The sequence below is a fragment of the Cyprinus carpio genome, chromosome B8 (assembly GCF_018340385.1).
Source record: "Cyprinus carpio isolate SPL01 chromosome B8, ASM1834038v1, whole genome shotgun sequence".
NCBI classification, from domain to species: Eukaryota; Metazoa; Chordata; class Actinopteri; order Cypriniformes; family Cyprinidae; genus Cyprinus; species Cyprinus carpio.
This window is the reverse complement of record NC_056604.1, coordinates 10435501-10460916: the sequence shown is the minus strand read 5'-3', so window position 1 is coordinate 10460916 and position 25416 is coordinate 10435501. Positions and strand designations below refer to the sequence as shown.

The following is a 25416-nucleotide window of genomic DNA, read 5'->3' as shown; positions in this document are numbered from 1 at the left end:
GCTTGTGATGTGCACGATTGAGATATTAGGATTCTGCGGGGTATTTTTGTTAGGTAATTCAAAGCCCCGTGGGAGTCTCAGGCAAGTAAAGCTTGTCAACCCGGGAACTTTGTGATCCTTGCAAGTCATCTTAGTCATTAGCCTGAACTTTTTCATTTTATTTACGATTGTGCAGTGGATTATCGCCTCCCTGTTTTTGCTTGGCTTGTTTTTACGGCAGTGGATATGATGGATGGGATAGCTTTAATCTTTCAGCAGTCTTTTTTCCTTCTTTTAACGATGTAGAGTTGTTTCCATTTCATCTGTTACGTACATGATTTACAGAGCATGAAGCCTTCAGCCGGGTGAGAGGTCGACCTTGCCACAGTCTGCTGTACTGCGTCTGATGTGTTTATGATGATGTTTGGCCATTAAAAGCTCTTTTATCACTGCCCTCGAGGAGAATTAAAACAGGTCTTTTGCCCGTCAACTCCCTATTTTCAATATCGCCTGAAATGTTATGAATAGAGTCAATGCTTTGCACAATGCTTTTCAATTTATATAGTGATTTCAATTTTCTTTAAGAAGTTTAAGAACATTAAGATTTTTTTTTTTTAAGAAATTCATAGTTTTATTCAGCAAGAATGCATTAAATTGTTCAAAAGTGACAGTAAAGGCATGTATAATTTACAAAAGATGTGTTTTTATTTTTAGTTTTAACTTCTATTTGTCAAAGAATCCTAAAAGAATTAAGTATGTTTCCTCAAAAATATTAAGCAGCACATCTGTTTCCAACATTGATAATAATAATAAATGTATTTTGAGCACTGAATGAGCATATTAGATTGATTTCTATAGGAACATGTGACACTGATTCAGCGTTGCCACCCTAGGAATAAATTGTAATTTAACATATACAGTAGGCCTATGGAAAACAGTCATTTTATATCGTTATAATATTTCACAATATAGCTGATTTTACTGTATTTTTAATCAAATAAATGCAGCCTCAGTGAGCATACGAGACGACTTCTCCAAAACTGGTGTAGTATGATTCCTTTGGGGTATCGAGAACTAATTCAGGGTCAACCGCAGCAGTATGCTCTATTTTGCATCAAATGTTAGTACCGATTAACCAACAGCCCATATAAGTGAATAGAGCTCAAATGAAACCTGTGGTTTTAATGGTGAAAGACAATTCCACCGTCTTGGAATGGGGCCTGACCTAGAGAAAAGCCAATTTCCCCAGCTGTTAGCTTAGGCACAGTTTGTTCATTTAGCTCTCGTATATTTTCGCCAAAGCTGTTAAGCAGCATCTGTCTACGGTTCTCCCTGTTTCCCGATGTTTGTGTGTGTGCGCAACAGTGGAGCACTAGCCTGATTCATCCCGTTTTTGTAGATTGCTGTATTTGTCTGGGTGTTTTTCCATGTCTGCAGTGAGTGAAAAATAGCTCAAGGTGTCTCTGCATGAGAAGATGCTGCTCTGCTGGTTCAACCTGACGCCACACTCCATCAATTCAGAATCAGGATTACTGCTCTATGGGAAAAACGTGCATGTCTCTTTTCCCTGTCAGGAGTTATGGAATGATGCTGTGTATCTTTATAATTCGACACAAGGTTTTTGACGTGAATAGACCATTAAGTAGATCTTTAATTTCATGTTTCATTCACCATGCAAAAATCAAGCAGGAGTCACCAGGCTGCTTTAAACTGCCCTGATGAATGGCTTCGGGGCTTTGACTGAGTCTGGAAAACAACCTTTTAAAACGGTTGTGGCAGAACAGGAGAGTGAATTGGACGTCATGCTATCCAGAAACAGAGGGCAGTAAATACTGAATGGCAGTCCAGACCGTGGCTGCTGGTCTCCGATATGGTTTTTGGCTGGCTTGGCCCATTCCCCCTGGGGTCAGAGACAGAGGTTAACCGTCTCGGGTCACCGGAGAAGTATTTTAAGTTATGTTCAGGAAAAAAAATCAGCCGCCTCTTGGCTCCAGGTTCTGCCAGTTTCACTGCTTTGAAAGCATTCCAGGCATTTTTGGCCTCTTCCTACATATTCAACTTTTGTCTTCCGATACTACATCCAAATTGCTTTTTCCCCACCTTTCTGCTGTTTTTCTTTTCCCTCTTGTTTTCTGCTGTGCTTTGGCACCTTCGTTTAAAGGGATAGCTCACCCAAAATAAAAATGTATTTATAAAAAAAAAGAGAAATCTTAAAAGATGTAGTTCACACAGAAGTTAAAATTGTCATTTACTCAAGTCATGTCGTTCCAGACCTGTGTGACTTTTTTTGTCCATGCAGTTAAAATCAGTGAGGTCCAAAACAACTTTGGACTTGACTTTTATTTACACTTATTGACTTTCATTGTTTGGACAAAAACAGTTGAAACAGTTTGAAATGTCTTATTTTGTATTCCACTAACAAAAGTCAGTCATACAAGTAACGAGTAATTTTCAAGTTTTTACATACGAATATGTTTTTTTTTATTTGAAATCTCTTTATTTCTTTTTACTTTAACATTTATTATTACAATTTTTAAAATCAATTTTAAAACCATTTGTTATGATTATTTTTTAAATCCATTGTAGCACTTTTGTAGAACAAATTGTCATCCAGGAGTTAATTTCACACAATAATGTGTGATGAAATGCTTGCAAAATAATAGAAAAATTGCTGATTATTATAGAAAACTATATGCTGAGATGTCAAAAAAAAAGATGTTGCCTTAGTAGTGGATAAACATGGTTTGCATCCAGGAGCCTTTAAGGCAAATTTGATAATATGTGATCACAGTGTGGGTTTCATGAGAGGTCAAGGCCAGGCCGTGAAGCAATTTCCCATAGCAAATGTTCTATTGCTGCTGCTTGCAACAGGATGTGCTCTCTGTAGGGGTCTTATGTAAGTGAATCGATCCGTTATAGACTATGATATGCTGTAGCTGTTCAACTGTGCCAAGGCATTCCTTACCTTCAGATTCACAAGTTAGAAGAGAATGTCGGATAGCGGTTTAATTTTTGTTCTCTGTGATCATTCGGGGCTGATAATGCATGCGTTAATTCATGCCTTTATTACTGATCACTTCTCTCATTAATGCCATTCTTTACTCTCATTATCAGTTTTTATCTGGGACACACATAAATGAAGTTTGCTCTCAAATCCTTAGATGATTTATCGTGTTCAAATCCCTCAGGGGTCCATAATGAAATCAGTGCTATTCTTCTTTTACCCAGAATACATATCATCTGAACATTTTTGCTTTTTCAAGGCAGAGAATAGGTCTCATGATAACCTTATTCATACACAAAGCATTTGAATTTCCACCAGGTTTAACATCCTTGAAATTCCGAGTATGCAGCTTGACATTAGCATGGGGGCGGCCTTCCAGATACTCATTCTGCTCATGATCTCCAGCTTGGAGGTGCCACTTCCTTTGTTTTTGCTTTCTGGTCTCAATTGACCAATCATTCCTGAGACTATTGGCAGTAGATCAGAGTTCATTAAGCAGCCTACGCTACCAAGCTATTATTGATTAACTAAGTGATTTGTTATCTTAAGTAACAGCTTCTCAATGGTCGGTCAGAGATACTGCAGTCCCGTCCAGGCTTCTCTCACAGTATCTTAATGACCTCATTCAGATAATTACCTTCTCAAACGTTCGTAATTACTGTACATTGACAGGAGAAACGCTATAGAGGCATGTGAATACTATTTTTGTTGGCTTTGGCTAAGATAAATATTAATTAAAAGTGTTAAAATCTCTAGTTACTAAAAATAAAGTTTATGTGTTTATTTTCCTAAGTGAGTAAACACTGTAATGCTGTGGGGTTTTTGAACATTTTGAACAAGACTGAGCTCTCTAATATGTCAGCTGACAACTGACTGAATGTGTGTCAGGTCTACTTGTTGGCTGAACAATGCCATTCTTTTCAGGCCATTCATTTCTGATTAAAGAGGAACACGAAAAATATGAAAACGTTTCCTCCACTACTCTTCAGCATTACTGCAACACCACTACTGAATATACTGCATAATCAGTGTAGTCTGGTTCCTGCATGAAAGGCTCTTATGAGCCAGAACTTTAGCAAATCAAATGCATGCAGGCCGTGCAACTAATGCATCTCATCTCTGAGCAAATTACTCTTTTGAATTGATTATTTTTAGTAAATAAAAATCATACAACACTCATACGGTATATTTTATGCCTGAAGACATTAATCTTATGAGTTGGTTCTTTGTAGTGAATCAGACACATATGGCACAACCAGTGTATCATAAAACCTTGAACAAGTAATTCGATATGGTCATATGATGTAGGCTATAATATCTGCGAAAAAGGTCCATTGTCTGTTATAGTGTAGTGATATATAAAGCTCACACAGAATTCACCTTCAAACCAAGTAGAATTCTGTTGGTCAATGCAGTGAGTACATGTAACCAATTTGAACCCTTTGCGGTATATTTCACCCTCTTGTGAAATTCCCAATTTCATGGTTTCTTATTGAAATGACTGGATTTCATTCACAAATATTCACCATTTCGGGAGCTAGATTTTTTAAGAGGTATCTGAACTAGAATCAAGAAAATTTCCATCTCTGATGGTAAAGAATTAGCTTTATTTATTAGGACAGCATTGAATGTTAATACGGTATCAGTGGACCAACCATGTTACATGAATTGACATTTGCCATAATTAAAAGTGGAATGGTGTATGTTATATCCAAGCTTGTATTTACTTCACCCCCTCTGCATCTGTTTAGTTTGCCGTCCCCTGAAACTCTATAGCTCAGAGTTTCTAATTATGCTAATTAAATGCGTGAGGCCTGGTGCATACTCGTAAATGATTAATTGTAGCAAGACAATAGAATCACTGATACCAACTTATGCCAGCGTCTTCTAGTTTAAGCTATCCTGTTCCGTCTGCCTTCATTCCCCATTTGGCCTCTTTTCATTTTCTCTCTTTTTCTTCTTCATGTAAGCCTATTGTTGGGCATAATTTGCTGCATTGGGTATTGAACTATTAGTGTGTGGGGCGGCCTTGTTCAGACTTCAATAGCAAGAATTCTAGAAATGTCCCGGAAAGATAGTTAGCCCTGATAAAACGTCACAAGCCATTTCACTATAGAAATAGACCCACAATGGATGTAGTTGTGTGTGTGTGTACATGTACATGTGTGCGTTTTGAAAAGCAAGGCCACGCTCTGACAAATGAGAGCTGGCTGCTTTGCATTGTGTAACTCAGATGGCACTTAGCTACAGGAAAATGAGAAGGTTTTTTTTTTTTGAATAAAGAAATTGAGGCTGTCAGATTTTAATACATTTACATGTTGTCTTAACGCTTTGGCGCTGAAAAGCTCAACTGATGCTGATTTGTTTATGTGTGCACTGCGACTGTAACTAACAGCATTTCCACTAAAGTTTCAAAGCAAATGTTCTCAGCTTGTTAACACTCAAGCAGAGAGCTGAGTACTCATTCATGTATTGAGTTTCATGCTGTTGAAACCACTGACCACTGTGGAAAATATATCAGAAATGCGTGACTACTGGCCTTATAATTTCCCAGGTTTTTCAGTCGTTCTTTTGTACTAATACAATAGTTCATTGTACAGTTCATTTAAAAGGTATGAAAAGCATGCTGTGCCTTTTCATAAATTCTGTTTTTCCGTTATTGACCCTTATGTTCTGTTGAGAATGCCTTTCTGTTTTGTTGTTCAATTTTCTTGATCTGTTTCCCTGGCTTAATCAAAACCCACTTAAGTATTACTAAAGTTTTAAAAGGTTCCCACAAAAATAAAAATTCATTTAGTTAACCTCATGTTGTTTCAATCCTATATGCATTTCTTTCTACTGCAGAACACAAAACAAGATTTATTTTTGAAAGTTGATGGATTCCAGTGTTGTATTGGACCCCACTGACTTTCCTTGTATGGACAAAACAGTGTAAACATTTTTTAAAATATATTCTCATTGTGTTTCACTGAAGACGGAAAGTCAGTTCAGAAAAACACAAGGATTTGATTCCATTTTTCATGGGGGAAAACTGAAATGTGTATTGACTTGATACAGCAATTTTCTGTATGTTTTTCAAACTATGAAAATGGATGTATCTCAAACCAGTTAAGGATACACACAATCATACATGTATCATCTGTCCATTGAAATCTCTTTTTCAGACAGTACCATTACGTTAGACTATTACAGACAATACTATTGTGACAGTTCTCCAGAGCTTCTCTGTGCCTCTCTGAAGTGCAGAGGTAATTTTCCACATAGATTGCATTGCACTGTAATTTGAGTGACATTTGTGTTTCCATTACATCTTCTCTCTTTCTGTCGTCTTTTTTTCAAGAGGGCAAGAGTTCTGAAAAAATACAATACCTGTCTATTATCAGGCATTCAATTTAAAAGTCCATCTCTACTTGCAGTAACTTTCTAAAGTACACACACATGCAGACGCACAAAGTTATATGCAAAAAAATAAATAAAAAATTAGTCGCAGTACTTTAAAGGGCTAGTTCACCAAAAATTAATATTCTGTCTATTAATTACTCACACTCATGTAGTTCCAATCCAATAAGACTTTTGTTCATCTTTGGAACACAAATCAAGATATATTAAAGATATGACCCTCCATAGACAGCAACACAACTAGCACGTTCAAGGCCCAGAAAGGTAGTAAGTACATCGTTAAAATCGTCCATGTGACATCAGTGGTTTAACCGTAATTTTGTGAACTACTTTATTGAAATTGAAAACTTTTTTTTAAATAAAAAAAAAAATCATTTTAACAGTAGAATTCCTGGTGAAAAACCAAATTACCCATGATTTTCCAAAAAAATTTACACCAGATCAGAGAATTGCAACAAGCAAATCATGCCACCCACTCCCATGAAGCACTTTTAAAGGCATAATAGAGTCAATATATATAGTGAGATATATAATGAACATCCTTAAATATTTTTGTATGCGTCATAATTCTTTATGGCGCCAAGTACACAGTCCTGTACCTTGTTTTCACCCCAATTTTTTTTTTTTTTTTTTTTTTTTTGCTTCAAATCAAAGTTTGTGATGTTTTGATTCACTGAAGCTGGTTGGTTTGGTTCATGGCTTATAACTCTTTCATGAAGACTTTTTAAAAATCCCTATGGTACTTGGTGCGTAGCGCATTTCAGATCAGTAATTTCAATGTTTATTTTGGTTAGGATGCTGTCTGTAGCAGTAGAGAGCAAGACAGCTCTCTAGGTTCTTAAACTGAGCTTCCCACTCACATGTGCTCCGGCCCCCTCCCCATTCCTGGCTCTGTGTGAAGCCCTTTTGTTAGACGTCTGGGCAGTTCAGTCCTGGGTCCCGTGTCTTTGATGACAGTTCTGTGACACCCCACCGACTGGACCATTAGGGCTGACTGGCACAAATTCTATTGGTTGGATGGCTTAATTACTGATCTTAATCTCTGGGGTGATGTTAGAGATGCTTTAGAATCCATCGCAATGCTAGTTTAGTTCACAGAAATGTGCATCCTGCTAAATCTTCTGCCACCTCACCTGACTCTTTTCTCCATGTTCCTGTTATAGTGCCAGAGCTCCTCTACCATGACGACTGTGGCCAGATCTTTCATCGGGATCTTCTGGCTCCTGCGGTTGGTGTGTGCGGTCTTCCCTGAGGAACCGGGACCTCTGAACTTTATCCCCACTGAAGGTAACATTGTCTCTGTTTCACATGCAGTCATCAAGGATCAGGGTTGGGCCCATCTGCGCTCTCAGGCTCTCAGCTTTCACTTTCTAATGCAGAGCAGGCATGTGATTGATCACTCATCAATAATATTGATTCCGTGCATCCCAGCCTAACTCATGCCGGTCTATCTAAGCTGAAAGATGAGAAAAGCGAGGGGGTTTATAATGCTCAGGGTAGGAGGATAAAGAGACGAGGAGCTATGGGAAGCTCTAGGGAGAGTCTTATCACATATTGAAAGAGAGGAACAGATAGAGAAGGAGAGTAAAAAACAGGGGTGTTAAGTACTTGAATATTTGTACTTCATTATTATGGTCAAGTATTATTGTGGGAATTTTTGGATAATGGTAAATGTGACCAAAAGGGTTTTCAAGCTTGCTAGAACTCCCAAAAAGATAAATGTATCTATATATTTAATGTGGGAAATTTAGATAAAAAAAATTGTTTGTTCATGTATTTATATTATTATTATTATTATTATTATATTTTTTTATTTTAACTATTTTTAAATTCAATTAGACATTATTTTACTTTTTTTTTATTTGATCCCTGATCTTGCCTTGATGCTTTTCTACTTACAGATACAACTACATTCAAATATCAAACAACAAAATCATATATAAAATCATAGTTTTATAATTTAATGAATTTAATGTTTAAACATTTCCAGTAACAATCTAAGGTAACAGGTTTCAGGATAATACTTTAAAAATATACACAAATATAGGCAGCTATATATTTTAAAACAATGAAAATCATGTGAGTTTTATTTTTTATTAATTATTATTGTTATTAATATTATTAATAATAAGTGTTTTTTTTATTAATTTACATTTTTCATTTCAATGTACTTTTCCCCCATTTTTGATATTTAATTTTACATTTAATTTAACTTGTTTCATCCCTGATTTTGCTTTTGTTTTCTCCTACTTCCAGCTACAATTACATTCAAATATCCAACAACAACAAAACTAGATAGTTGTTTGTTACTTGACATGTTTAAAATGTAAATTAACCATCTTATTAATGTCAAATAATAGGTTTCAGGATAAATGTTATTTCTCTGTGCATTTTACACCTCTTGCAACAACACTACTTGACTAGGCCGACAGATGATGAGAACAGACTTTATCTGTGAAAACCACTGAAGAGCAACTACAGGCAGCTGTCAACATTTTTATCTCAAGTGTGACTCGCGAGTGATCGAACGCCTCTCGCCTTAACGGATCACCTCACCCACACCCATAAGTGCAATGAAGAGATGATACAACCCTCTGTCAACCCTTTCCTTTTATCACTCACTGTCTCATCTATCTCTTTTCTTCTCAGTGGTGAGAAGGTATCCTGTGTTTCTCGGACGACCCCATCACTCATCACTCAGACAGGAGCCCTTACACATTCAGAGGATCCTGCAGGTCAATCGTACCCTTTACATCGGAGCCAGGTAGGGTGTGAAATAATGCTGATTAGCATGTGCGTACCCTGTAATTACCGTTATATCAGCATCTGTAATTACCTGCACAGAGATGTGTGTTTAAGTAAATTATGTGACATTCAAAAACAATCTCTCTTGAGATCAAGAGTCTGAATTGCTGCTTCTTGTAGATAGTAATTAAACAGCTATCAAAGCCGTTAAAAGGGATAATTCTGCCATTATTTACTCAGCTTCATGTTGTTCCAAACATGTATTCCTTGCTTTCTTCTGTGGAGCAAAGAAAAAAGAAGATATTGTTTTAAAATTTTATTTTTGGCTCATTGACTTTTACTGAAAAAGTGAAAAAAAGTCAGTGGAAAAACTCAGTGGGGTTAAAACAATCTTCAAAATATCTTTTTGTGTGTGTGTGTGTGTGTGTAAATTTAATCGACTGTATTGTGTAATAGTATCTTTGTTGTAATAATTTTAATCGACTTTATTTAATTGTACTAATAGTATCTTGTTGTATTTTATCCCTGATCTTACCTTGATGCTTTCCTACTTCTGAATACAACTACATTCAAATATCAGCAGCTTTTATAGTGTTGCACTATTTGTTATATATATATATATTATATATATATATATATATATATATATATATATATATATATATATATATATATATATTTGTTAAATTGATTTTATTTCAAGTTTTGAACTGTAATTACAATAATTCTCACAATGAGAGAAAAAATAGATTTTAAGTTTAAACATTTTAAGTAACAATTTAAGGTAACATCTTTTTCAAAATATCTTTTCCCTATTTTTGTGGTCTGCAGAAGAAACCCATACAGGTTTGGAATGACAAGATGGTAAATTTAATTTTTCATTTTAGAGTGAACTGTCCCTTTAAGAAGCATGCAGAGTTATAAATTTAAAACAGTGTTATAAATGTGAAGTCTGGACACCTGTAGTCTTTTCAGGATTTTAGGCCAGGGTGGGGCTTTGGAAAGATCACGGGGTCAATTATGTTTTTGCTATCCTGCATTTTTGCCTACCTCACAGGAGCCGGGTTTAGGAATAGATAAACAAAAATACAACTTCATTAGGTTTGGCGCTTTACAAAAATAAGCTGTGTTTTGTGAATTTATGCAACATACTTCCCAAAAATGGCTGGCACGTCCACTGGGAGAGTTCAAACATATGGTGATAGTTACCAAAAGTTGTAGGGGTCCGGATGGGGAGGCATCATACTCTAATAAAGACCCTCATACCGTGTCAGGAAATGACCTGCCCCCTCGACCATGTCAAAAATTAAACCTCAAAAATAAACATATCACAAAGTGCCATATGACTTAAGACACCCAGACTGGGCTATCTCATAAAAAATGGCAAAAGTCTTTGGCCTAAAGATCAACTCGAAGCAAAGTGACTGTTTTATGTACGATTTCCAACATGGTGCCGCTGTGGCCGATGTAATTTGACGAAATTCAAGCCCCGCTGTGTGCAGTCAGCAAACTGTATGTACCTATCAGTGTCTGAAGTAAATGGAGGTGTTTGCTGTAGCCAACTGAAAATGACCTCTGTGGAAAAGGAGATTTATTTAGCCGATGACTCAAGAGGGAGCATTCAATAACAACGGCAACACAGAGTGAAATAAAAAGGAGGCAATACTGCTTAGGTGCAAGGAAGAGAGAGAGTCAGTGAAGTTTCAAGTCAAGGATATAGACAGCCTGGATTGACTGAATAAAGTCTGCAACGGCGTGCTCAAGTGTGATAAGGGGTGCAGGCGGGCTAAATCCTGTTAGCATTAGCATAACAGCTCAAGACCATGCCCCAAGAAAGCGGCCAGCCTCTCAACTCCTTCACAGTATTAGCTTGCCAACACCTGGTCAGGGATGAGAGTACTGAAGTATTTTATTAAACACGTTCAGCTTCCTCCAGAAATTTCTGGACTCCCACGCAAGCAAATGCAAACTAGCCCCAGACTAGTTGGGGGAAAAAATCAGTTCAAGCCATAAATAAATACACCTATAAGACAAATGAGTTGTTTCTTTGTGATCTGTTTAAATAATTGTCATTCCGAGTAACTAGAGGAGGGCGACTTAGATTGCCAGCGGCGACCTGGTTAAGTCACATTAAATCAAGCCTCAGCCACCTCGTAGTGTTTGACCTCGTCAAGAGGTCAAGTCTTTCAATTAAGCTCAGGAGTGAAACTCAACACATTCCACCCTCGAACCTGTCACTAACGGTGCGGGACAGGTTCCGGCTGACCTCTGAGGTCACGGAAACACCGCCTGACTGGCGCACGGCCTCCAACGGTGCAGAGAAATGAAGGACTCAGCTGCCATCAGGGCTGCTGTGGGACTCGGGAAAAACGGTTTGAGACCTCCTGTAGTGCTACAATTGACAAATACACATTCTCCTTTAGCTGTCTCCTTCATAGCTGATGTTAAATATAGTCGGGTCCCCCACGAGAGATCCTGAGTCTCTCAGGTCCCTTTTCTGCTTGTCAGTATGGTCATAAATTTGTAGCTCTGAATGAGGGCATAGTATTGTACCAAACACACAGTACTGCGTAATATATCCCTCAGCGTTCCTGCATGAGCTGATAAAATATACAATGAATGCAATGTAAGTTGCTTTGGATAAGTGTCTGCCAAATGCATAAATGTAACGTTATGTAATAATACAGTAAAGGTGGCCAAAGGAACTCCATCATACAGACATTCTACCAATTTAAAGTGAAGAAAGATTCCACGCATTGCCACGTGATTGCTAAGATGTACTGTATGGTTGCTTACTGGATAAAGTCAAAAGAATCCATGCCAGGTTTCTGATATTTTGGTCTCGAGATATGATTTGGGATTTAGATATTATCTGCCAGGTGAATATTGCAATTCATATCTCTTGGAAAGTAAATAAAAAAATAATTTATAAGTAGAAAAAAGTTTGGTGAATGTGGTGTAGTTTATTGCTAGGGTTGTGCAAAATTCAGATTTGAAAAATTCAATCCCATCCATCCATCCATGGCTTTAGGCTTACATTGCTTTTCTTGTTTTTCCTTCCAGCATTTTTATGCAATATTACTAAATTCACATAAGAATATATACATGGAAACTATGCAAGTTACATGGGGAAATTTTGAAAGAAGATAAAAACTACAGTTTGTGTACGAGATAATGGAGGTACTAATAAAGAGAATTTTTACTGGCCCTGATGTTCTATTTTTGCCAATGTTCTGCATGTCTTGTCCAAACCGTCTGTGTTGTTTGGTAACCTTGTGCAACTATAAAAAAGCCTGTTTTTATATTCATGTAAATGTGAAAGTACCTTTGAACTCCAAACAGACCCCTTGCTTTACTTTGCTGCTTGGGTGATTGTATCTGCTTAAAGTTTGAGCTCTCTAAATAAGGCAAGTACTGTGTAAGTGTATGATAATTTTAACCAGGAGGGCACTTAGGGGCCCTGCTCAGAGAGGGAATGGCCAAAGGGGATTCATTTTAACAAACCACACAGAGAGGGATTAAATAATTCATAGTCAGTCTCATCAGACTCTCTTCAAGAACACACACACACACACACACACACACACACACACAGTCTACATTTTTGTTGATGTGTCCACAGAGCAGTAATGCAGATGGAAGGCTGTAAAAGATAAGATCAATACTACTGCAATAACATGGGCTTGTCTGTGAGCTTGGCAAAATCACAGATTACAACATTTCAGACAGAAAAAAGAGAGAGACACACACAAGATTTGAAATTCTCCAGGTCTCTCGTCGGGCCATGCAGCAGCTCTTAGACCTTGATCAATATTCAGGCGTAAACCATGGTACTCTATAACACCAAACACGGCATGATTAAAAGAGATCAGATTCATAAAGACTTTAATAGACACCGCAAGGTTATAGAAAGATTATTAAAGTGGTTGCAGGAAGTGCTGTAGCACTGGATGCTGTCTTCAAGATGAGGAGCTGCATGCAACATGCATGCAGTGTGGGGGTGGGTTATGAATTATGGAGGGGAAATCAGGCATATCATAATGCAAAGAATCGTGATTATGTATTAATATATGAACAAAAATTTAACACCAATACGTCAAATAATCGTACAAGAATGTAATATCAATTTGTTAAACATTTGATGAATACGTATGCTTTAGTATGTGAGGCTGAGGACTTTGACTCTTTAAGAGACTTCTCTTGTTTTAAGCATACAGCTAATTAAATGTTTTAATTTTATCTTGTTTTAAATGTAAATCTAATTGTGTTAGATGTTGTAATAGTAAATGTATTTCGTTTTGAAGAGGTTTAGATTATTAAGACATTTCTAATAAAGATAGTAATTACTAAGTGGTGGTTCACAGTCTCTCACTCTGTCTCTGTCCTTGTGCTTATGTGTCAGAGATGACCTTTTCCGAGTGGAGCTGGACAACGTGGTGGGAGAAGAGATGTTTTACAACAAGGTGAGAACAGAAAGCACAAACACACACACACACACACACATACTTTATGATGGAAATGAAAAGTCCCTCATTAACGAAGTTCCCTCTCTTACAGAAAAGGACATGGGAATCCAACAAAAATGACATCAGAATTTGCAGAATGAAAGGAAAACATGAGGTGAGTGGATGTTGTCACAAACAGACAAACATATTTGGTTTGTATGTGAGAAATATACAATTTTACGGTAGACTAGCCCTAGAAACAACTTTTTGGCAGTAATAGCTAATATAACATTTATTTTAAAAAGAAATTACATTTACATTTTTACATTTCTAAACATGGGTTCTGAGCTGTTTTCAAAAGGGCTGGTCCTTGCAATCGAGGCAAAACCTGACCCATACGAACACACAGTCATATCAACAACACTGTAACACTTTTGTATGTCCATGTCACATTATCTGTGCCCTTGCTCACACTTTAAGGTGCCATCACAAGAGCTGCCTGTGGCAAATTTTCAGGAAATATGTTTCTTCTGTGCTGTGCTGCAAAATAGAAAGGGGTGTCAAAAGCTGGCAGCAGTCCCCACAGCTGCCCACGCATGACCACTGCAGATATCTTCCTTTCACACACCCTTTCTGCTTCTTCTTCTGGAAAGCTGGCTATTTTGTCTGACTTCAATGAGAGTGTAAGGGAGTTTTTATTGAAAGGTGTCTGTGTGGGAAGAGTGAAGGATGACTTAATCCCCTCCAGGCAAGAAAAGAGTGAAAAAGAGAGAAAACTACTTATTTAACACTGAAAGTGACACCTGACACTGAATCTGGCTAAAAGGGTGTAAGACAAAAGCACAGCAGAGAGCAAGTGAGATGAGACATACAAAGAAATGGAGAGAAAGCGAGCTGCTGTCCCACCTGTCTGCCCTAGGGATAAACTAAAAGACAGAGAGAAAGACCCATATAAATGGGAGGAGTGAAGGGGTCAGTGAAAGAGTGAGGGTGGACAGGAAAGATGTTAAAGGTATAGTTCACCCCAAAAAGAAGATTGTCATTATTTAGTATTCCAAACCTGCATGATTTAATTCCTCTGTGGAACAACTGACTGTTTTTTTTTGTTGTTGTTGTTTTGTTTTTTTACAATTATGGTGAATATCAGATTCAAGTGTGAACTGATCAGCACACTCCCATCTATGTAGAGTTTTGACAAATGTTGATCTAGGATGACATAAGATGCATGAATTCTGATATGACTTCAAACAGTGGTTGCATTGCAAAACATCAGACCTTGAGTATATTGGATTTCAGAATCCAAAACAAAAAGATCAGTTTCAGTGTGCTTTGTGCTGTTCACACTTATTAAAAGTCTCTGAACATAGCTTTAGTGAACCATTCTGAATCTGGATTCTCATTTTAAGTTGTTTCTGTATATTCTAATGTAAATGAGCCACTCTGAATCTGAATTCTGAATGTAAATATATATTTACTGTGCATTCTGCATTTATAAAGAAGTGAACTACCTGTAATCTGAACCTGAATATGAATAGTGAATTTAAAAAGCACTCTAAATCTGAGTAGTAAATTGGAAAGAATTGCTCTAAATCTAGATTATGAATGTAAGTGAACCACTCAAGCACTCACATCTTACATTACTTGTTTGTTAGTATTCTGTTTGATTGTTGGTGTTTTTTGTCTTGCTCTTTTGTAGTGTTAATTTAGGTTTGCGCTCTGATGGGTCCATTTGAAGTGGTACAACACTCACTTTGCAAACAAATCGGTCTGATTTGTGTATGAATCTTTCAGACAAATTTTTACATTGGTACACTGAAAAGAAGCATCACAAAACAACAATTTGTTAATTGTTTCGGTTCTGAAGTGATTCAGTGATCTGATCACAGCAGTTCTTCAAATAATAGCTCACTGGGGGACAGACTGACAGTGAATAAATTAATTTAAACTTTAATATTGCATTGAAAATTTGGCATGTTTTCCACACCAAGCTAACATAATGCTTTAGATTTGAAATATAGTGTCTAAATCATACAGATCACTTTTTTGTGTAATTGTTTTCTGCTTGAAGATTCTTCCAAATTTTTCTTTTCTACTATGTTCTACTAAAACATTAACAGCATAATGACAAGGATGATATTTGGAAGGAGTAAATAATGACATTTTAATTTTGGGGTGAGCTTTTCCTTTAAAATGGCTATAGAATAAAGGAGAGATTAAAGGGCAAGAGGAAGAGGTACTGTTGTGGGGGGGGGATTGCCCTCTTAGAGTTAATAAGTCTGCAAACAAGAGAGGTCATGCAGAGATGAACGAGAGACGAGACAAGCTCTTAAACAGAGCCCAAGATCTCACACTGAGTGGACACTGATACACACACATACACACGTCTGCACAAACACGTGCTCTACACCCATAGACATCGTCCTCTAGTCCTCCTGTGTGAGTCCTTGCGTTTGTCACTGTGATACATTTGCCACTAGGGTAATTGGTTTTGGTAATTAAATGTTTCTGCACGGCTGATCTAAGAGGCCACGCAGCTGTAATTGGGAGGGAAATTCAATCTCCACATCTCTGCCCCTTTCTTCTGGATCTGCAGGAGGCCATTTTGAATCTCCAATGAATGCAGATGCGGTCTCTTCTCTCACTGCAAGTGTCAAAAGCAACTAGGTTCATATACACACACATATACACACAGGGACTATGGGGCTGGTTTAATGCAAAGCAACTGGAGTGCAGCCAGTGCATGCAGAAAATAAATTCTGTGCCAATTCTAGACACATTATGATTGACAGCACTTAGACAGATTGTTTCACCGATAATGTGCTGATGCAGCTCACTGCACTTCCAATTACACACACCTGCATGGATGTATTTAATATTTGAGAACCAATCTGAATTGAGAATCTTAAAAGAACTAAAGTGAAACACTTTAAATGTATACAATATTTTCTGTGTATGTATATATGTTAAATAACCACTCTGAATCTGAATTCTAAATTCAAAATTAAATATAATTTTAAAAAGAATATAGGACATACATTCTGTGTATGTGTAAAAAAGCATTCAGAATCAGAATTCTGAATCTTAACCATTTACAATATACTGTACAGTAGATTCTGATTTTGGATTTTCAGATTAAATTTAATTTGTGTATGCTTAATGTAAATTAGCATATCCAAACTGAATATGAATTCTGTGTCTAAATATAGAAAAAAAGTAAACATATTATGTCTGTGTGTAAAGAAAATCACTTGAAACCACTTACAATATATATTCTGAATCCTATAGGCAAGTATTCTGAACCTGAATTTTCACACTGTATGCAAAGTGTATGATGTGCACAGACTCTGATTTGATTTTTTTAGACTTAGCCTATAATTCCATCCAGTTGGAGGATTTTGAGCCTATTTTAGAACACATTGTTTTCATTTGTTATGCATCTCCTAGCAGTGTTTCTATGTGAATTTGTTGTGTTTTGATCATTATTCAGCAAGTGTATGATGCCTAGTTTTTCCTCTCCAACTAAACTAACAAAAAAGTCAACAATATTATGACTACTACTCCTACAATATAAAAACTGAACAGATTAGATAAGAACTCATGTAGTGTATTCCATCCTCAAGTCGACCATTCTAAACCCAAATTTTGAATTTGAATTCTCAGACAGTTTTTTGCATTTGTATATTCTCAATGTAAGTGAACCACTGTGAATCTGAATTCTGAATCTAAAGGATCCAAGCTGCATACGTAAAATTAATCAAAACAAAAAATAAAATCTAAAATAACAGATAGAAAAACTATTAATAGAAAAGAACACCTACATATGAGATTTACTAGCTTATCTCATTCTACTTTGCTTTGTCTGTTAAGTATTCTGTTTGTTGCTGTTTGGTCATATGTTTTTGTCATGTTAATTTGGGTTTGCGCCCTGACAGATCTATTTTGCACATTTAACACACTTTTAGGGCACATTTCGTTCCCTAGTCCTGAGTACACTCAGTCTCTCACTCACACTTTTGAAGCCTTAAGCTCCATGATTGCTTTAGTTAGCCTGCTCTCAATGTTGATGTTAGCCCATGGTGTGTTCACCAGCCATCAGTGTCAAAGTGTGTGGGGGGTGTAGATTAGCCCTAGAGCAAAAACACAAACACACACAATCCTTCTCTCACCCGTACACAAAACTTCAATCGTTTTCTCACCCACTTTTGTCCATATCTTTCTTCCTTTCCTAGTCTATCCCTTTGCTTTGCTTTCCTACACAACCAGAAACACAGCACCATACTCTGTTCTGTGGCAGTTTTGCACTAATTTAGCCCCTGCTGTTAATGTGGTCCCTGTCTGACCGAGGCTGCTGTCACTGCAATTACAAAGAGAATTCTACAGATGACAATTTTGCCACGGGAAAGATAGAGACAGAGAAGGAAAAAGAGGTCCCTGCCAACTTTCTTGTGCTCTTTCCTTGTCAAAGCTCTGCAGTACTCTCGCTCCTCTCATGGTTGGAGAAACAGACTCAGTTGAGCATGTAATGGAAACTTCTGAGAGTTAGATTTGCTTATTGTAAATATGACCCTTTTATTATGAGGAACAGTGTCTGAAGTGGTTAAGTGGACATGCAGAAGATGAGTTACTCTCGCAGGTGATAAAGAATTATGCAGTATCCAGTCAATTGACCATGCTGTGTAACACCTAATGCATTGTTCATGTTAAAAGCATTTCGGATTGACAAACTAACTTGAAGTCCTTCATTTTAAGCAATCATCGGTGACACAAAATTGAGTAGTGCTCTATTATTCAAATGAGCAATGATGGCAAAAATAGAAACCAAGCAATCATTATTATGTTCTGTTCATTGCTTGTTGCATCTGACAGTGTTTTTGTTAACTAAAACAATAAAAATAGTTTTCAAATATTGCCTGTGTAATGGAAATAAAGTTTAACTTGAATTGCTAAACTAAAACTGAAGTAAAATGAATAAAAATTACAAGCACATAACAAAGTTACTAAAACTTAAACTACAGCTAAATGAAAACTAAACTTACATAAAAGCTCATTTGAAATATTCATAAATATTATAATAAAATATAAAGAATACTAAAATAGCACTGGCAGTTGAAAATGTTTTTAAGCTTTTATCTCGAGCTGATATGTGGTTTTGGACCCGTTATGAGGCACTGTGGGTCTGTGGATGGTTTATGGTGTTATTGTGGGACTGCATTTGGAAGGAATGCGTTTTGATATAAAGATATCAGTGATCCAGGAATGTAGGGAGTACTGTGTGCAGATGTACAGTTGTTGGTGTGGATGTCATGTCTAGATATTCACAAGAGGGAAAGAGAGGGGCCAGAGAGGAATTCACTTGTTCAGCTCAGCATCTGTTAGAGAAAACATCTGCCAGAAGGTAACGCCCTTTGAGTAAGGTTCTCTCACACACAAGCTTGGGTGGTAAACTTATCTGGGACCCGGTATAAATAATTTAGTACTTGACACCAACAGTGAGAATTTGCAGTGATAGTCAAGGCCCTGCAAGCTGAATAAATATGGCACATAGGTACAGGGTAGAAAGACCAGGAAAAGAGAAGACTTTTTTTTCAGGGAATTGTACTAATGAAGCTTGATTTGAATGGGAGACAAAGACCTTCACTGTGACAAATATTGATGTTTTGCCAGCTATTATGTTTTGTTTTTTTTCTTATTTTATTTTGATTCAATTCTCACTGTTAACTAAAATTTACTTCAATAAACTCCTAATTTGCTACATGCTAATCAGCAGCTAGTTTATATTGAGATTAAAGTGTTACCATTTTATTTTATACTGCTTATTGTACAGATTTATTTTATTACCATTGCTAGTATCTTTTTTCCAGCAACTGCTTTTGTGTTTATGTGCGTGTTGATGCTTTGGCAACAATCATGCCAATAAATTACAAAAAATTGAAAAAGCAGAGACAAGAACAGTCTGGAAGAGAAATGCTGCGGGAGTGGAACGGGTGGGTTAAAGGAGGACACAGAGGAAGGATAAAGGAATAATTGGACTGGTAGCAGGAGAGGAAAAATAAAGGGATGAAGAAAGAAGGCCATTGTGAGACAACAAGCAGAGGGCAGTTGATGGTACAGAGGACAACCAACATTAGAGAGAACCCCTAATGGACTAATGAATAGTGTGTAAATGAATCAGGTCTCTTTTGAAAATATGAAATGAGGGGATGAAAATGGAAAGAGCAGGTAATGGCGATTAAAGGGCTGGAGGAGGATGAGAAGGCCGTTGTTGTTTATCCGGGGGATGTGCTTTATCGCTTAGCAGACGAGGAGCTGTGCCAAGTGTTTGGACTCTTGAAGGAATTGCCAAATCAGTTTTATGAGTAGAGTTATGGGGGTTTATGTGCACCGGGCTCCTACTGAGACTCAAACACGTAAATACACACACACACAGGATACATCTGCATCACAACACCCCCACCACCTACACAATCCCAGTACGATAAGAAAAGCATCTGTCTTACAGAGACGTACATAAACAGGCCAGGCACTCTCATGCATTGTTGCCTGACATATATACTGTATGTGATTTAATGTGCTGTTATCAGCTGTTACGCTGTTAGTTGGTGATCTATCGCCAGTCACAATTTTAGGAGATTCTATATTCTTTATCTCTCACCTCTTGCTCATTCTTACTCTGTACTGGCATGATAATGACTGTACACTGGTATTCCTAAATCAATAAGATAATTAAAAAATAAATAATAAAAATAGCAAATAAAAAACAAGCCATTTAATTCCATTTTATATATTTTTCTTAAACAACTAATAAGAGTAAAATGTAAAATTAGAAACTTTTAATTACTATAATTTAATTTAAAAAAAGGTAATAAAAAAAATAAGTCATTAGTAATGATTTCTCTCACAAACTTTTTCTCTCTCTCCTCACCTCTCCACTGAAAAACAAGAACTCTGTGAGGACCTGAGCATCTGGAATAACACTCACTCCCACTTCTCCCCCTCCGGCTCCTTCCACATGTCCTCACTCTCTCTCTCGCTCTCTCTCTTCATCCGATAACTGATTGCTGTGATCATGTAGCCCCATTGCCCACAGGTTGCTGCCCATCAAATGGTGCCACACTGGCGGGCACACGCAGGGTCCGCCGGTGGGGGGCGGCACGTGGGGGGGCATGACATAAGCCATCTCTATTTCACATCTCTTAAAGCCCTTCACAGGTGCAGGGCTCCGACATGTGCGTTCAATTGAACCGAGGTTTAGCCGAATGACTCACTGTGGCATGCCTCTGGTTTGCCAAGTGAATTGTTTGTACAGATGCAAGCAATCCTTGGAATAAAATTGAAAGTGCTGAGAAATGTGATGTCATTCTAAGAGGGAATTTGTTCATGAGAGTTTGATTTAGGAGACAAATGACTTTCTTCTTTTTCTCATGATGTTGTTTTTTAGGACGAGTGCCGTAACTACATGAAGGTTCTGCTCAGCCGGCAGAGCGGATTGTTTATCTGTGGAACCAACGCCTTCAATCCGTTATGTGCCAATTATACAGTGAGTACTGAATGCTTGAAACATGCTTGCATTTCACATGTACAAAAACATTATTTTGGAAAATCACCACACCCCCTAGTCTTTTATTTCCCCGATGTTTTGGCAATGTTTTTGGGGTCTGTATTTTCATTTTCATACTTAATTTATTCTCTTCAGCCCATTACATTTCTCACACATATTTTATTTCATTCTCCCATAGCTGCTTTTTTTTTTATTTTTTTCGCTTCAAAACGTCACAGTACATTTCAGAGCAGTGCTTGCAGCGTCGTTCTAAATGACTCTGGCTTCACTGGGTCACCATGCATTTCTGACCCGGATGGGAATCTGTTCAAAACCCCCAAGCAGAAAGAATCTCCCCTGCCGTTTTATTTATACTCTGTTTTTCCACCTGCCTGGCCGTCGATATGCCCAGAAGCACCAAGCTGTTTCTGATGACCTCAAGAGCAGAGAGCTGTCATTAATCAGCCTAGATGCAGTTTTCCGTGCGTGGTTGTTTATTCAAAAAGAATGGTGATGCCATTCAACGGGCACATTGTTTGATTCCAAGACTCTGAGTGTGTTTGTGTGTGTGTTGCCTTCCATCCATCTGGCCAGTGACTCTGTCGCCCCCAGCGTACGTGAGTCACATTAATGCAGGGTCTTAGTTGTTAGTCCACCTGCGGCATCATCTTGAATACCGCATCCACAAATGCCACACCTGAGCTCTGCTGCGCCTGCCTCGCATATCAGATCCGCTCCTTCTGAACCAATCACGCTAATGATATGCCTGCTGGATAAAGAAGAAAAACATATAATTACTAATCATCCACTCTGCAAGATTGCAACCTGCCTCTTTCATGGTGAGAAATGCACATGTGAAGAAACACACATAATATAATATAATATAATATAATATAATATAATATAATATAATATAATATAATATATAATTTTTGATAAGATAAATGCAGCCTTGTTGAAGGTTTCTGTAAGAAATTAGTTTACCAAGTAATTTCATTGTTCACCAAACAGCTTATATGAGCAAAATTACAGACATTAAAATAAAGCAGTAGAATAAAAATTTCCATAAGTGACATCTGTGCTTACCCACTCTTGACAAGCACCTGCCGCTATTTGCATCAAGGGAATTAGAAAGATAAAAGTTTGTGTATGAAAAAGTCTTGAGGACACGAACAATCTCAACCTGTCAGCTCTGAAACACACTATTACTGATCTGAGCGAATGAAAAGAATTATTGCACACCTGTAATGCAACATTACACCTGTCAAGAGTTTAAGAGGCTCTCTAGAGACAGAATAGTATGGTAGAGAGAGAAAGAGGGAGAGCGTACTGGTTTATTTATAGTTAGTTTTAATGGCCTGAGAATAATTTTCAGCTTGAACTGTAATTGTGCTATAAATCGCCTGTGGATGTTTTTGAAATTAACTTTTGTGCATATGTTTTAGCTCCGCTTCTGTTATTCCTACGCTTCTCATATTTTTCTCTCTCTACTTTTGTATTAGCAAACTGTACATTTGTGAGAAACACATTTATTTAGCTAGAGTCAGTTTTTCATTTCTGTATTTTTGCTAATTGCATTTTTCTCTAGTTATTGAATGTGTTTTCTCTTTGTGTGTGTTCAGGGAGACACTCTTGAGATGGTGGGGGAAACTGTCAGTGGGATGGCTAGATGCCCATATGACCCGAAACATGCCAACGTGGCCCTGTTTGCTGGTGAGACCTTTTGTTTTTCTTTTCCATTGAACATTACTGCAAACTGTCCCTGCATATTACAGGACTAATTATAGATACACAGCAGCGCGGAAAAGTTGATGTCCCTGTTGTTATTCTTTAACTTAATTACATGCCAGTCTGTGAACAATATTTATGTGTATCTCTCACTCTAATCATGCACATATGCTGTCCAGCATGTTCCCTGCACAGTATTATGGCTTTACTGCTTCATGCCTGGACGAACCTAAAGGAAATGAAATATTTTTTAATATATGAAGATGCATTACACCGTCAAAAGTATATTGAGATCATATTTTTAGTTCGTAAAAGAGGCAAAGAATCTAAACAGCTAAAAATAACTGTTGTTTTAACCAATTTACCAACTAATGTGAATAACTCAGATGTATGAAAGTGAAAACATATACTCCTCTATGAATAACAATAATACTGAATAATAATATTTTGGCTACCTCACAGTTCGTGGCCAAAGGGTTTGAGTAAAAAGGTTTGCTGATGCTTTTCTTTGTTTCAGTTGTTTCTGTGATGTACTGAAATATAATTACAAGCACTTCATACGTTTCAAAGGCTTTCAACAATTACATAATTTATGCAAAGAGTCAGTATTTGCAGTGTTGGCTCCTTCTTTTTCAGGACCTCTGCAATTCGACTGGGCATGCTCTAATCAACTAAATCCTGACTGATAACCCCCATTCTTTCATAATAACTTCTTGGAAGTGGGTTTTTGTGTTGTCCACCCGCCTCTTGAGGATGGACCACAAGTTCTCAATGGGATAAGATATAGGCCATGGATATATTATTTTGCCTTATGGCACGGTGCTTAAAATGCATTGTTTCTTCATGTTGTTGGGGTTGTTGGATTTGCTGTTGGATATTCATGGCTGTGTTTTGGGGCAGAATATAGCCCACTCCCTTGGATGAGAAGCAACCCCACACATAATGGTGTCAGGATCTTTAATTATGGTAGCGCTCACCTTTTCTTCTCCGGACAAGCCTTTTTCCAGATGCCCCATATTCGATGAATATGACTTTGCCCCAGTCCTCAGCAGTCCATACTATACTTTCTGCGGAGATCAATCTGTCCCTGATGTTTTTTTTTGGAGAGAAGTGGCTTCTTTGCTGCCCTTCTTGACACCAGGCCATCTTCCAAAAGTCTTCGCCTCACTGTGCGTGCAGATGTGTGCTGCCTGCTTGCCATTCCTGAAGCAAGCTCTGCACTGGTGGCACCTTCCGATCCCGCAGGGAAATCAATCCTGGCGCTTGCTGTGACTGCCTTCTTTACAAGAATGAACCTCTTTCCTTGAAGTTCTTGATGAACCTATAGATTGTTGATGTTTAGAGCCACAATATCCTTGCCTGTGAAGCCATTTTTATGCAACGCAATGATACTGCACGCGTTTCTATGCAGGTCTGGTTAAAAATGGAAGAACCCTCCTTTTAACATGTCAAGTCTGCCATTATAACCCAACCAGCCTGACATAATGATCTCCAGCCTTGTGCTCATCAACATTCACCTGAGTTAACAAGATGATTACTGAAATGATCTCAGCAGGTCCTTTAATGACAGCAATGAAATGCAGTGGAAAGGTCTTTTTGGGATTAAGTTAATTTTCATGGCAAAGAAGGACTATGCAATTCATCTGATCACTCTTCATAACATTCTGGAGTATATGCAAATTGCTATTATAAAAACTTAAGCAGCAACTTTTCCAATTTCCAATATTTATGTAATTCTCAAAACTTTTGGCCACGACTGTAGTTCAATTATATATCATACATTATCTCCACACATTATAATTGAGAAAGATTTTATATGCAGAGTTTGTTTGTGTGCTGTTTTTTCAGAGGGGAATCTTTACACTGCCACAGTGACTGACTTTCTGGCCATCGATGCTGTGATCTACAGGAGTCTGGGGGACAATCCTGCTCTGCGAACGGTGAAACACGACTCCAAATGGTTTCGAGGTAATAAAGACGTCAAACGTTAGTTGACAGGAAGGGGAAGCTGTGCAGAGTCAGCACGTGGATGTAATATTAATGCTGTTTGTGTATGTAAAATGCATGTGAGAGTGAGTCAAGTGTATTAATGTGTGTCATGTCCATTTTTAAAAAGCATTTGTTTGTACTCAAATGACCTTAGTGTTCCAAAACCTAGTGATCTGCCTTGTTACATAGTGTCTAAATAGGCAACTACCTACTAAGACAGCATCTTAACCGATGTGCAATGTGTATTAATTACACATTGAAAACAATGCCATTTTAAATGGTTATTATAAACAAAATATATACACATTTTTCTCGCCTCTTCCTCCATCTTGGGTTTTTTTTGACCGAGGTTGTCACGTTGCATTCTGGGGTAGGTTTTGGTATAGAGCATTAGTGTCAGGGTCGATAAGGCTTTCTGAGGATTCACATCTGAGTCAGCAGCCAATCTGATGTCAAACTGCACCCCCCTCTTCCCATCTTCCTTTGCTCCTGTGGTCTGTGCTCTGATGTGATCTCTCACTGATGCAGCAGAAAGCACATCTGTGTCCTGACTCAAACTTTTGTGCTTTCTCCCTCCTGCTGTCCTGGGT

At 37.6% G+C, this 25416-nt stretch overlaps 1 protein-coding gene across 2 annotated transcripts in view; it reads left to right on the top strand.

Moving 5' to 3' along the window:
* Window positions 1-25416, top strand: part of sema6bb (sema domain, transmembrane domain (TM), and cytoplasmic domain, (semaphorin) 6Bb) — a 118870-nt gene that overhangs the window by 55717 nt on the left and 37737 nt on the right. For both annotated transcript variants that reach the window (XM_042728905.1, XM_042728906.1), the window contains exons 2-8: window positions 7546-7669; window positions 9032-9146; window positions 13530-13590; window positions 13685-13747; window positions 21011-21109; window positions 22732-22822; window positions 24686-24805. In XM_042728905.1, the coding sequence (XP_042584839.1) occupies window positions 7564-7669; window positions 9032-9146; window positions 13530-13590; window positions 13685-13747; window positions 21011-21109; window positions 22732-22822; window positions 24686-24805 (655 nt within the window). In that variant the 5' untranslated portion in view covers window positions 7546-7563. The remainder of the gene's footprint in view (window positions 1-7545; window positions 7670-9031; window positions 9147-13529; window positions 13591-13684; window positions 13748-21010; window positions 21110-22731; window positions 22823-24685; window positions 24806-25416) is intronic.